This window comes from Phasianus colchicus, chromosome 17 (assembly GCF_987193195.1).
Source record: "Phasianus colchicus chromosome 17, bPhaCol1.hap1.1, whole genome shotgun sequence".
NCBI classification, from domain to species: domain Eukaryota; kingdom Metazoa; phylum Chordata; class Aves; order Galliformes; family Phasianidae; genus Phasianus; species Phasianus colchicus.
Genome location: NC_143452.1, coordinates 2,620,255 through 2,631,398, shown reverse-complemented (window position 1 = coordinate 2,631,398; position 11,144 = coordinate 2,620,255). Strand labels below are relative to the sequence as shown.

Sequence of the window (11,144 nt, the reverse complement as noted above, 5' to 3'; positions counted from 1 at the left end):
TCCCAAGGTTGATTTGCTGCATTCTATAGAACAGGAACAAGACGGGTTTGCTGAGTTTGGGAGAAAACCTGCCAAGTAAAGCTGGAAACAAAATGCTTTGGTCTTGGAAGATTGAAGGAAGGCTTTGGGCCCATTGCAAGGCATGGCCCTGCCCATGGCTGGGCTGCAGTGGGAGCAGCAATGTGTGACAGCCACAGCGTGCCACGAGTATGGGGGAGACAGCAACGTCCTGATGAACTGTGAGCCCTCGGGAGGGCGCGTGTTGTCTGTGCTCTGCCTTCCTCCTGCTTCCCTTTACTTCCCAGCTTTGCTGTGTGGCTCAGTTGTTTTTAGAGAACCTAACGGTGGTGTTTGCTGTTGCCCCGTCGTGTCCATCAAATGAGGTCAATGTGATCAGTGCTGAGGAGGAGATGCTGTGGGGCCGGGGTGTCCCAGGCCGCCTTCAGGCCACCCCGCACCTTCAGCTGCTGCTCCAGTGCCTCTGCCTTTGGGTGGCTGCAGTTACTGAAGTTGATGAATGGGCAGCATCGCTGTAATGCAGTGCATTATCGGTGACATTTATTGATCAAACCTCAGGACTCCATCGATCAAGCTCCCCAGTGTCAGCTTGTAATCCCATTGGAAAAAATTAAGCCTGTAATGGGGTCGTGCATTGCTTGTGGTTTTAAAACCAGTGGGTTATGTGTTTTGGGAGGGAAGGAAGTGGTTTCAATGACCCAATTCCCTCCCATTACCAGGATTAAATGAAGGTGGAGGTAGGAATCTGTAGTGGTGGCACTGCAGGCTGGGCAGAGCCAAACCCCGTTAAACATGGCATGATTCCTTCCAGCAGTCAGCTGTCTCCACGGTGGAAGGAAAGAAAGGAATCTCTCGGGTGCCTCTTATCCATCAGGCAGCAGCCCAGCAGGACAGCACGCTGCTGGACGGAGCAGCTCTCTCTAGCCCTTAATGCAGTGCAGTAATCCAACAGCACGGACTGCACAGTGCAGGCTGCGTGGAAGCACAGGTTAAGGCTGCTGCTGGAGCCTAAATAAACACTCTCTGAAAGTTGTATAGCTTTAATTCTGCACTTACGTTGGTTTTTGCATGTCTGCAGTTTGAGCTGGAATAGCGTCTGTGGTTCTATTAGCTAGTGACAAAATGAGAAGGGCTGCTTCTTAGTGAGGTAGAGCAGGAGTTATCACATCTGGCTCTCGTGGCTGGAGACAATGCTCTCTCAGAGTTGAGTTTCTCTTCTCTGCTCCCTTCTGCAATTAGTTTTGTGCATAAAGCATCATTCGAGCTTTTCGCACCTCCTTTAAAAGTGTTCACATTCCCTCTAATTAAAGACAAGCAGATAACAGACGGCGCCTTCTGTTAACAGTTTATGTGATGCAGCAAAGTTGCTGCAAACCTTGCTGCTCCCGGAGTTTCCCCTCTGCAGAGCAGTTCTGTTTTGCTGGTGGAGAGCTGATGGGCAGGAGGTGCGGTCCCTGTCTCACGTTGATCCAGGAGAGCTGGATTTGCAGACTCACAGAGTTCCCCAACCAATGTTCAGTCACAGAAGTATTGTTTTTCCCGGAGTGTTGGTGTTCCCCATCATCAGTGACTCTTACAAGACATTCATCACAGACCAGCACAATAATCCCAGCAATATTTGGGTACTGAGCTGGGGTCAGGCAGTGGGTTAGCTCCCTGCAGGTGTGTTGATGTGATTTGGTTTGTGCAGATGTGGGACCAGCAGTAGGGAAATCAACTTCTTCTGATACTGCCAGCTTTTCTTTTCACAGAGTTTAACACCACCAGCATGATCTTTGTTTGTATTCTTCCCACTTTGTGTTTGTGTTCTAAAATTACTTCTTTTTTTCTTCTTCTTCCCCTTCTTTTTTAATGCTCCATGCAATAAAACGTGGAAACCCGTTGTTACTGTTGAGTCTATTGCTTGATGTGACTGCAATATCTAAAATATCTGCAAAGAGCCAGGAGAAACATTAATACAATGTTCACAAAGTGAACTGTACCGTGCAGGAAGGATTCAGTCATCTGCCGGAGCCAGGAAAGGCCGTAGGGCAATGTGTCCCAACAGGGTGCATTTCAGTGCAAGGCTTCTTGATGGTAGAAGGGCCATCTCCTGTACTCCTTTTTTCCTTTTTGCTCCTTTTTTTGAATCCCATTTTTTTATTTGTTGGGTATTTTGTTTGTTTTGTTTTTGACATTGTCCTCTGTTATGTAGGGAGCGTAAATGGATGTAGCATCCATTGTGTTTTCTGAGAAGTAACTTCTGGCTATCTGGCAGCCCTACTGCTTTTATAGAAATGCCAGGAGTGCCACAAGGTCTGCAGCAGCAGAGCTCATGGAGAGGACTTCTGTCCATCTCAGCAGTTCAAAATCTTTTAGAAAGGCGACTGAGCCTTTCTGACTGAGTTAAGACAGAAAACATGTTATAACAACTTCTTGTTATCCGACAAAACCAGATCTCTGCTTCTAGGGAATCCATCTGCTCTTCCCAAATCCTACGGGACAGCTTTGTGGGGCATGGGATGGTCCCACTGAGCACTGAGCTGCACTGCTGGAGAGAAGCTCCATGGCCAGAGGTGAGCTACAGAGTGTGTCCAGGGCCCCCTGCAGCAATATGTGACCGTGGGAAGCATTCAGCAAGCCCTGCTATTGAGTTAATTACTCTCTTAGAAAATTTTAACCGTGGATTATAGACCTGTCTTCCTGACAGCATCCTTGGGATTAAAAAGTGAAAACTGAAACGGAAAGAAAACTCTAAGGTCAGGTTGTTGCTTGGATGTGATGATCTTGAATATCTTTTCCAAGCTAAAGGACTCTGATTCCATGAAATTCAGTTGGATGGATAGCGTCACACTGGAGAGACTTCTCCTCTTGATTCCCATGGGGATAGGACTTCATATTCCTGTGCACTGCTTCCACCAGAAGCAGCCTCAGACCTTCTCCATGGCCACCTTGCAGAAGCAGCACCCCAGGGAACCTGGGTGAGGTCATCCCCTTGTTGGCATCCCCAGCAGCGTGGGCCATGGGATGTCACCATGATGTCTTGTGTCTCCATGCTGGAGAGCTCCTTCCAGTTCCTCCCATGGGCTCAGCACCATTCCCACTCCCAGGGCTCTCAGCCCCTCAGCCCATACACCTGCAGAGATTCCTTACCCATCCTCTTTGCTGCTTTGCACCAACACACACAAAGGGGATTTAACTTTTATACCCCCTGTGGATGGGTGGGGGGGCAAGAACCTTGTGCTGTTGAATATTTTCCCATCATGGGGAAGTTCTAGCCCCTGCTGTGGGGACGTGGTGATGTCATGCTTGGGTGAGCAGTGATTGCCTTCATGTACAAGTGGTTGTTAGAAAATCACTAAATAATGTATTCAGAAAATGTGCTGGAAATTAATGGAACAGATTATTTGCAAACATGTTCTCTGAATTATCAAGCTTGTTCTTTATCCATGAAATAATGTACTTATAAAAAAAAAAAAATATGGTTTATTGAATACATTATTTACATCCTTTTCTATAACTGAGAGCATGTGAGAAGCACATGGGCAGCCTGGCTGCAGCACAAGTTGCCTGGATATTGATCTCAGTTGCAGTGTTTGTCTATGGGACAGCTGGTGGATCCAGGATTTGGTATTTTGGATTTGGGATGAGCAAAACTTGTAAAACTTGGGTGTTCTCCTCAAGAAGCAACTTGGAGCAGGTCTGTCACCTGGATGGCACTTCTCAGGGGATCCAGTAATGGACAGCCCTGCAAGTACAAAGTAATACTTTTACTGGCAAATGGGCATGATGGACAGTCATATCACATAAAACCAGAATTCAGTTTGTGCTGTGCTGAGCTGTTCCTTTTGGCCGTGCTCCTCCAACACAGGGAGCGAGGAGAACATTAATGAGAAATATTTCCCGTTTGCCCAGCAGTCTCCATCCTGTTTTGCACCTCTGTTCTCACCCAGAAGTAACAGTAATCTTCATAACGAGGTGTTAATTGTGTTTAGAGGATTCTTTCCCCCAGTAATAGCAGGATGTGGTACCACTAGATCACAGGCTGTCAAAGTGCTGAGCGCAGATTTCAGGCAGGTGCTTTCCAAACCCAGCCCTGGGTCCTGTTTTCTGCTTGCCAGTGAGCTTCTCTTCGGGGAAACAAACACGCCGTTACCTCTCATTTGAGGGGATAACTTGGCAAGTATCTGAGATATTGAATGTACAGCCTGAATTACCAAGGCATGCTCAAAATGCATCCAGAAATGTGGCTGCCAGTGCGGACCATGGAAATGGGAGGTGATTGAGACTGGAGGAGACATGGGGCAAGTTTTGCAGTACCAGAAGCAAATGCAAAAAAGCCTTCAGGGAAGGATGGATATAAAGACCTCTGAAGCAGGAGGAGCTCCAGGAGTGTGGTCTGGGGTTGGCTGTGTGGCTGTGCAGCAGAGCTCTGTGTTGCAGAGCATCATATTTGAAGCTGCCAATATTAATTAGAAAGGTCGGGGTTTCAAATTAGGTAGCATTTAGAGCAGATCGTAAAACTCTCTTTTCTCAAATATATCTGCACAAATCCTCTTTAAATCAGCAGGCTGAGCTAGCTTGTCTGGCTTGAAATAACAGAGTGAGGAGCACTCAGTACCACTAATGCTGATATTTATTAATTCCTGGAATACTGGGGAGGCTCTGGAGGATGAGAAAAGAGCTAATGTGCAAATATTTAAAAAGGGAAACAGAACAGCCCAGGTAATTACAGCCCTGTCAATCTGCCATCAATTCTCAACAACATAACGGAGTGGCAGATCCAGGCCTCAATTAATAAAGAATTAAGGGAAGGTAATATATTTAATGCCAATCAACACGGACTGATGGAAAACAAATCTTGTCAAACTAACTTGATATCTTTTTTGATGAGATTACAGGTTTGGGTGCTAAAGGTAACGATGTTAATAGAATATACTTAGGCATCTGCAAGACATTTGACTTGGAAGCACGAAGTGTGTTGAGAAAGTCGAACAATGCGGAATCAATGAGATACGAGTTTGATGGATCAGTTTGTCATTCTGCAGTTTGTTGTATTTTTACCATTGAAAGCATTACACAATTACCAGTGGAGTGTGTAGGTGATGCAGCAAGTAGGCAAGTAATGATGGAGATGCAGAGGTTTTTGCAGATTCTGGTAAACTAACCACAAAGAGTTAATATGCACTGGGGAACCAACACTGTCCTACCTGAGGGAATAAAAAAGCATCTGGGGATGGGGACCTGGGTGGCTCCAGGAAAGGAATGGGAGGGATGGGAACATCCATGCTTCACTGTGAGTGATGAAGAAGAACTGCAATTTTGATACAGTTCCCATAAACTTGTGCGTGCCCCAACCCCACAAGCTGGCAGCAGCAGGCACCTGATCCAAGGGGATGCTCAACCCCTGCACCCAGGCAGGCTTGGCCATGGGCAGGACCCCCTACATGCACAGAGCCAGGTGAGAGGTGCCCCCAACCCCTGCAGAAGCAAACTGCTCCCTTTGTAAATCCTCTGCTTTCGTATTCATAATGGGATGATCGGTGGAACCAAAGATGTGGCTGTTACTTTAAAGGATAAATTAGTTTGACTCTTAACTCAATAATTAAAACTGTTATGGCTATGAGCCTGCAGGGATAATGTACTATTATTATAGTCATTTGTTTCAATTAAATGCTTACTGATTTTACAATAGCAGCTGGGCACCTGTGTGAGATAGCTATTACTCTGAACAAGACATCTCAAATTCCAGCAGAAATTTGTCACTGCACTAAAGCATTTTACATAGACCATGAAAGTTTATTAGGAGCAGTTACAAATCAGGAGGAGGAGGGGTGGTAATTGGGGATATATTTTCTTATCAGCTTCCCTCTCTCCTGCTCTCTCTCTTTTTTAAGTAAATCATCTTTAAGCATTTCAGCTATGGTGATGCGTTTACATTTAAACTTCAATACGGGAAAAAGCCTGCTGGGAAAACTTGGCTCTGAAGCTGCTCAGCCACTCATTTCTCTCCCTGGTTGATGTGATTGTGATGGCTCATTCCCAGGAGCACACTCAGAGATTCCCAGGCCACAGCCCCGACCCACAGACTCCGATGCCCATGCTGCCCTGTCCTTCTCCCACAGCAAGAAGCAGCTTGTGTGTTTGTCAGCCCCTTTTCTGTCCTTCAGGAGGATTAGCTGGAGCCTTTAGAGGCTGATCTGCATATTCATTTAAAAATAAATAAATAAATATTGCGGGGAAAAAGTTGTCTTTGAGTTAGCACAGCCTTTGGGAATCTGCTAAGTGAGATGCACTTCATTATTTCAGCTATGGCTGCATCGCATCTCGCTTCTGTTCCCATGAGATGCAGAGCAGCTTCTGTGGAGGCTGCAGAGATGCCCAGGGTCTGGCAGCATCTCCCAGCAAGCCTATGGCACTGGGATTGCATGAGGCAGTGAGATCCAACCTGTCCTGGGAGCTTGTCATGGTGACAGTGTTAATTACGTTTGTAGGTAATTACACTGGGCTTATAGCAGGCTTCATGGGTTGCTCTGCTTTGCCATCATTACCTCTGCTCCCAGGATGAAAGGTGATGGCCTTAAGTTATGCCCAGGGAGGTTCAGGTTGGATATGAGGAAACATTTCTTCTCAGAAAGAGTGGCAGTGCAGTGACACAGCTGTCCAGGAAGGTGGTGCAGTCACTGTTCCTGAAGGTGTTCAAGAAAGGGTAGATGTGGCACTGAGGGATGTGGGCATGGTGGGATGGGTTGATGTTGAACTAGATGATCTTAGAGGTCTTTTCCAACCTTAATGACATTATGATCCTATGACTCACCTTCGTTTTCACCCTAAACACATTCAATTTGGAGAGGACAAATAGTCCTCTCCAGTCCTGAGATCATCATCAGCACAGTGAATGGAGTCGGGGAGGCATGGGTAGGGGCTCCGGAGAGGGGGCAGCTGGCATCTTGCTTTACAAACTCTTACTTTTTACTAAAAAATGAGTAATGGGGAGAAATGTAGTGAGTAGCAATTGTTGGATCCAGCTGCTGCCCTTCAGCAGAACCCACTGCCCAGAGGGCCTGCAGTTTGGGGAGGCAGAACCACCAATATTCAGTAGACTGGAGGTAAAAATGCCAGTTTTTAATGATGTACAGCAATAGACAGCTGCTTGTGAGGAGGTTTCAGGGTTCCCAGGAAAAACACTGCTGTGGTTGGGATGGTGTCGGCTTCTAGGTGGCTCAGGTTCCCTTTTACCTGTGAATTTTCATAAAAATTTGCAGCATGTGTCCCAGATCCATAATTGCACTCCTGGATTTGTGCTGCTCTGATGCATAAATAACATGCACTGTAGAGAAACAGTGTATGATTACATATTTAATGGATAAATGGAGCTGTTGTGGTCTATTGGCCACATAATAAAAGTTTCACAAAGATTGTCTTAATACGGTGTTTACCCCAGAGACTGCCATGGCTACAAATGGCAATGGGCTATTTTAAATTTAAAAAAAATTTTAAGCCACGTTTCATGGCCATCCCTACTTCTGAAACACCCATCTTCTATACTCTTCCCTCATTTAAATTTGAAACAAGAACAATCCACTATTTTCCTTAGCAGAACATCTCCTTGAACACCAAAGGCCTCATTAAGCAGACAGCATCCAAACTGAGCATACCTTTTCCTCCACCACCACTGCTTGAGGGGCTGCCAGTCCTTCTACCCCATTGCAGGCTCCCCATCACTGCCTGTCCCACCATGACTGCAAATCCTATTGCAAGTGCAGAAATCCCCTCCCTGACACATCCCACACTACCCAAGCCCGTTGTTCATCCCCACCTTGCTTAGTGTCTTCTTGGTTGGGAATTCTTATGCATTGTATTTTGCAAGGAGTGTCCAGACCTTTGCAACAAGGCCACTTGAAGAGTGCATAACACTTCACATAGTTTGGGAAGTGAGTTTTCTTGGCTGCGTGCCGGAGCAAATCCAGCCTCACTGCCTTTGCAAACACACATTTCCTTGGAAGCAGCAATGCAGCGTGGCTGCCAAGCCAGCCTCAGCCAAACTCCTGCTGCTGTGTAAATGCGAGGCGTGATAAATCCCTGCACTTTGTAATTCATATAACGACGGGGCAAAGCTGGAAAAGTCTACTCCCCTAATGCATGCTTCTCCACTGATGGAGAATGGGAAAGTAAGAGTGGAGCACGCTGTCTCGTGTTGTTCAAAGCTCCTGATTCCTGACCTGCAGCTCTAAAGCTGGTTTTGCATTGGGATTTATTTCCTCTGAAGCCTGCCGAGCCCCTGTAGGTCTTCCCCAGGTTTCTTTCTGCGTGCACTGCTAATGGAGCTGGCAAGCCTCCCCTGGTAATGAGAGATCGCACCTCAGCGGGCTTATCGGAAATGAAGGTTGTTAATAAATAAAGCCTGGGTCTTTAAGCTCGTGTTAACATTAATCAGATTAATATAAAAGGGAAAAAACAGTGTTTCCAAAGGGGTTTGCTTTCCCCCCCACCACTCACTGCTCAGCAGGGCTGGACCTCGTGATGCAGGGAGGCAGCTCAGCACTGTAAGGATGGAGAGGTGCAGGGAAGAATTGGCTGTGGGCTCAGCACTGGGGCAGTCCCACATTTTTCTTCCAAATCTTCCAAGATTGGTGGCCCAGCAGCCATTGGCCAGTGCAGTGTCCCTATGTCCCTGCAGCTGCTTGGCATTGGCCACTTCAGTCCTGAATGAGGCTGTCTCCTCATTTTTATGGGAACAGAGAAATGGGATTTAGGGATTTATGGGAATTTCAGGGACAGTTCTGCCACAAAGCATCCTTTCTCATCTCTGATCTCTTTGCATACACCTACATCACTTCTGGTCTCTTCTCATTGCAAAATAGTAATGATGACCCAGGAATATCCTTTGCCCTTATCTGGATGTTATTGTGCTGTGCTCATTTTGAGTGAGATCAGGACCAGTATTTAAAATTGAGAAGCATCTCAGGAAGCACTGTACTCCTTACTTGGCACTGGTGAGGCCTCACCTTGAGTGCTGTATTCAGCATCAGGCCCCCCACTACAAGAAAGGCATCGAGGCCCTGGAGCATGTCCAAAGGGGCTGCGAAGCTGGGAGGGGTTTGGAGCACACATGTGATGGGGAGCAGCTGATGGAACTGCGATGGTTCAGTCTGAAGAAGAGGCAGCTCAGGGGAGAACCTCATCACTCTCTACAACTGCCTGAAAGGAGGTGTTGGCAAGGTTAAGGCCAGCCTCTTTTCCCACCAACGATTTGGCAGCCCAACATGGTGGAAATGGGGGCCTGAGTCTTCCCTGATGGTTTCTGTGTTTTCCACTTTTGCCTCTAGATTTGATCCCAGTAATGCTGGTGACCCAGCAGCTCTGAGATGTTGGTTGTGACACCTTCACAGAGCCCCTGGTGCACTTGATTCACTTCTTGCACTTGGCTTGCTTGGAAGGGACATGACGAAGACTTTGTCATCCCTTTAGAGTCAACCAATAAGAGTGTGTCATAAAGTGATCTGACAGCTAGTAACTGAATACATTTTTAATTACAAAGCGATGTTCTTCCTTACACAGATCCAGGAGATGGTCCACTCGGACGCCGCGTCCTACGAGTCCAACCGACAAGTGCCGCTGCTGAACCGCCCCGCCATGCTGGCTGGGCCCATGGGTGCCCTCAGCCAGTCACAGCTCATTTCACAGATGGGGATGCGCAGTGGTGTCACCCATGGCTCCCCATCACCCCCAGGGAGCAAATCTGCTACACCATCTCCCTCCAGCTCTACTCAGGAAGAGGAGACAGAGTCACACTATAAGGTACGTGCAGTCACAGCTCTTCCATCAGATGGTAGGAGGACATCAGATGATGTTTTCCAGTTATGCTAAATAAGAGCACTTTATATCCATTGCTTTTGTATAAATAGCTTTACATATATAGATACTTATAAATGGGTACACACACAAACACAATATATATGTATACTTACCCAAAGTTGGGAAAACTGCTTCCAAACCAGGACGAGGTAAACCTGGTTGGTATAATTTTGTGTTGGTATAATAAGTTTAGCAAGGAGAACTGGGCTTTTCCCCACAGCTTTCCAGGCACGTAGGCCTAAAATGAATCAAAAAAACAAAGCCTTTTGTAGGACTTCTGAGGCACCTTGGTCATTGTCCATCCTTATCAAAATGCACCAGCAAAGCATACTCTTCTGCTGTCCTCTGTGAGTCTGCTCTCTGTTGTTTGTTGTGGACAAGTTGCAGTGATCACAGGGTCACTGTGTCTTCACCCTACGGTCTCCATGTCTTCAGGTCAGTCCCTGCATCCCCGTGGGTTTTAATCAAAGCCTCTCATGGAAAATCTTCTCCTGAAAGTGCTGATCCAGGGATGATGCCAGAAGCACCAATGCTGTAGCCTCATCCTCTAAAAATATCTAGTTGTGATGGGGTGTTAATGTGTAACCAGAGCCAGAAACAGTGAAGGGACTGGAAAAGAAGCAGGAAAATGGCAGGAATTAGCAAAAAGAGCAAATGCTTTTTCATGGAAATGCAGGCAAAATTATTCTCATAATTAATGTAATTTTTTTATCCATTGGCAGCTTTCACTTTAGATCAGAGCATTTCAAAGCAGAGAGCATTTGAGTATGCCAAACTGAGGTCTGGTAGACTAAAATTATGACAAGATATGGTACACTATTGATTATAGATAGAACTTCACACACCCTCTGACTGCATGTCTGGGGATTCTGTAGGATGGGATGTGCCACTGGACACCATGGGCTGCTGTCTCCCAGCACCTGTATCACACAGCTCTAATCTTTCCTGGCAGTGGAAAATGAGTTTTCATCTTAGTTACACACCAAGTCCTCTCACTGCCTCTTCCACCATTGCTCAGCTCTTCTCCTGGCAGCCCAGTGACATGGTTTGGTGGCTGGATCTCATTGGGCCACTGATGCATTTTGGGGTAGGAAAAATACAGAGATGTCCAAGTTACATGCAGCAGTTTGATTTGTTGTGATCTTAAATGTATACCGCTCATTTTTCTGCCCTGTGAACTGCCCAGCTAGATGGGTGAAACAGGAGTGGTGTATTTGATGGAGGAATGAGAGCAGAAGTGTAAAGAAAGCAGAAGAGCTGCTGTATGCCCTGCAGGTTTCTGTTTGCTT

General features: G+C 46.5%; 1 protein-coding gene across 5 annotated transcripts in view; it reads left to right on the top strand.

Moving 5' to 3' along the window:
• The window catches only part of TOX2 (TOX high mobility group box family member 2), a 111,931-nt gene that overhangs the window by 80,073 nt on the left and 20,714 nt on the right, over positions 1–11,144 (top strand). For all 5 annotated transcript variants that reach the window (XM_031603115.2, XM_031603112.2, XM_031603113.2 and 2 more), the window contains one exon: positions 9,559–9,798. In XM_031603115.2, coding sequence (XP_031458975.1) covers positions 9,559–9,798 — 240 coding nt within the window. The remainder of the gene's footprint in view (positions 1–9,558; positions 9,799–11,144) is intronic.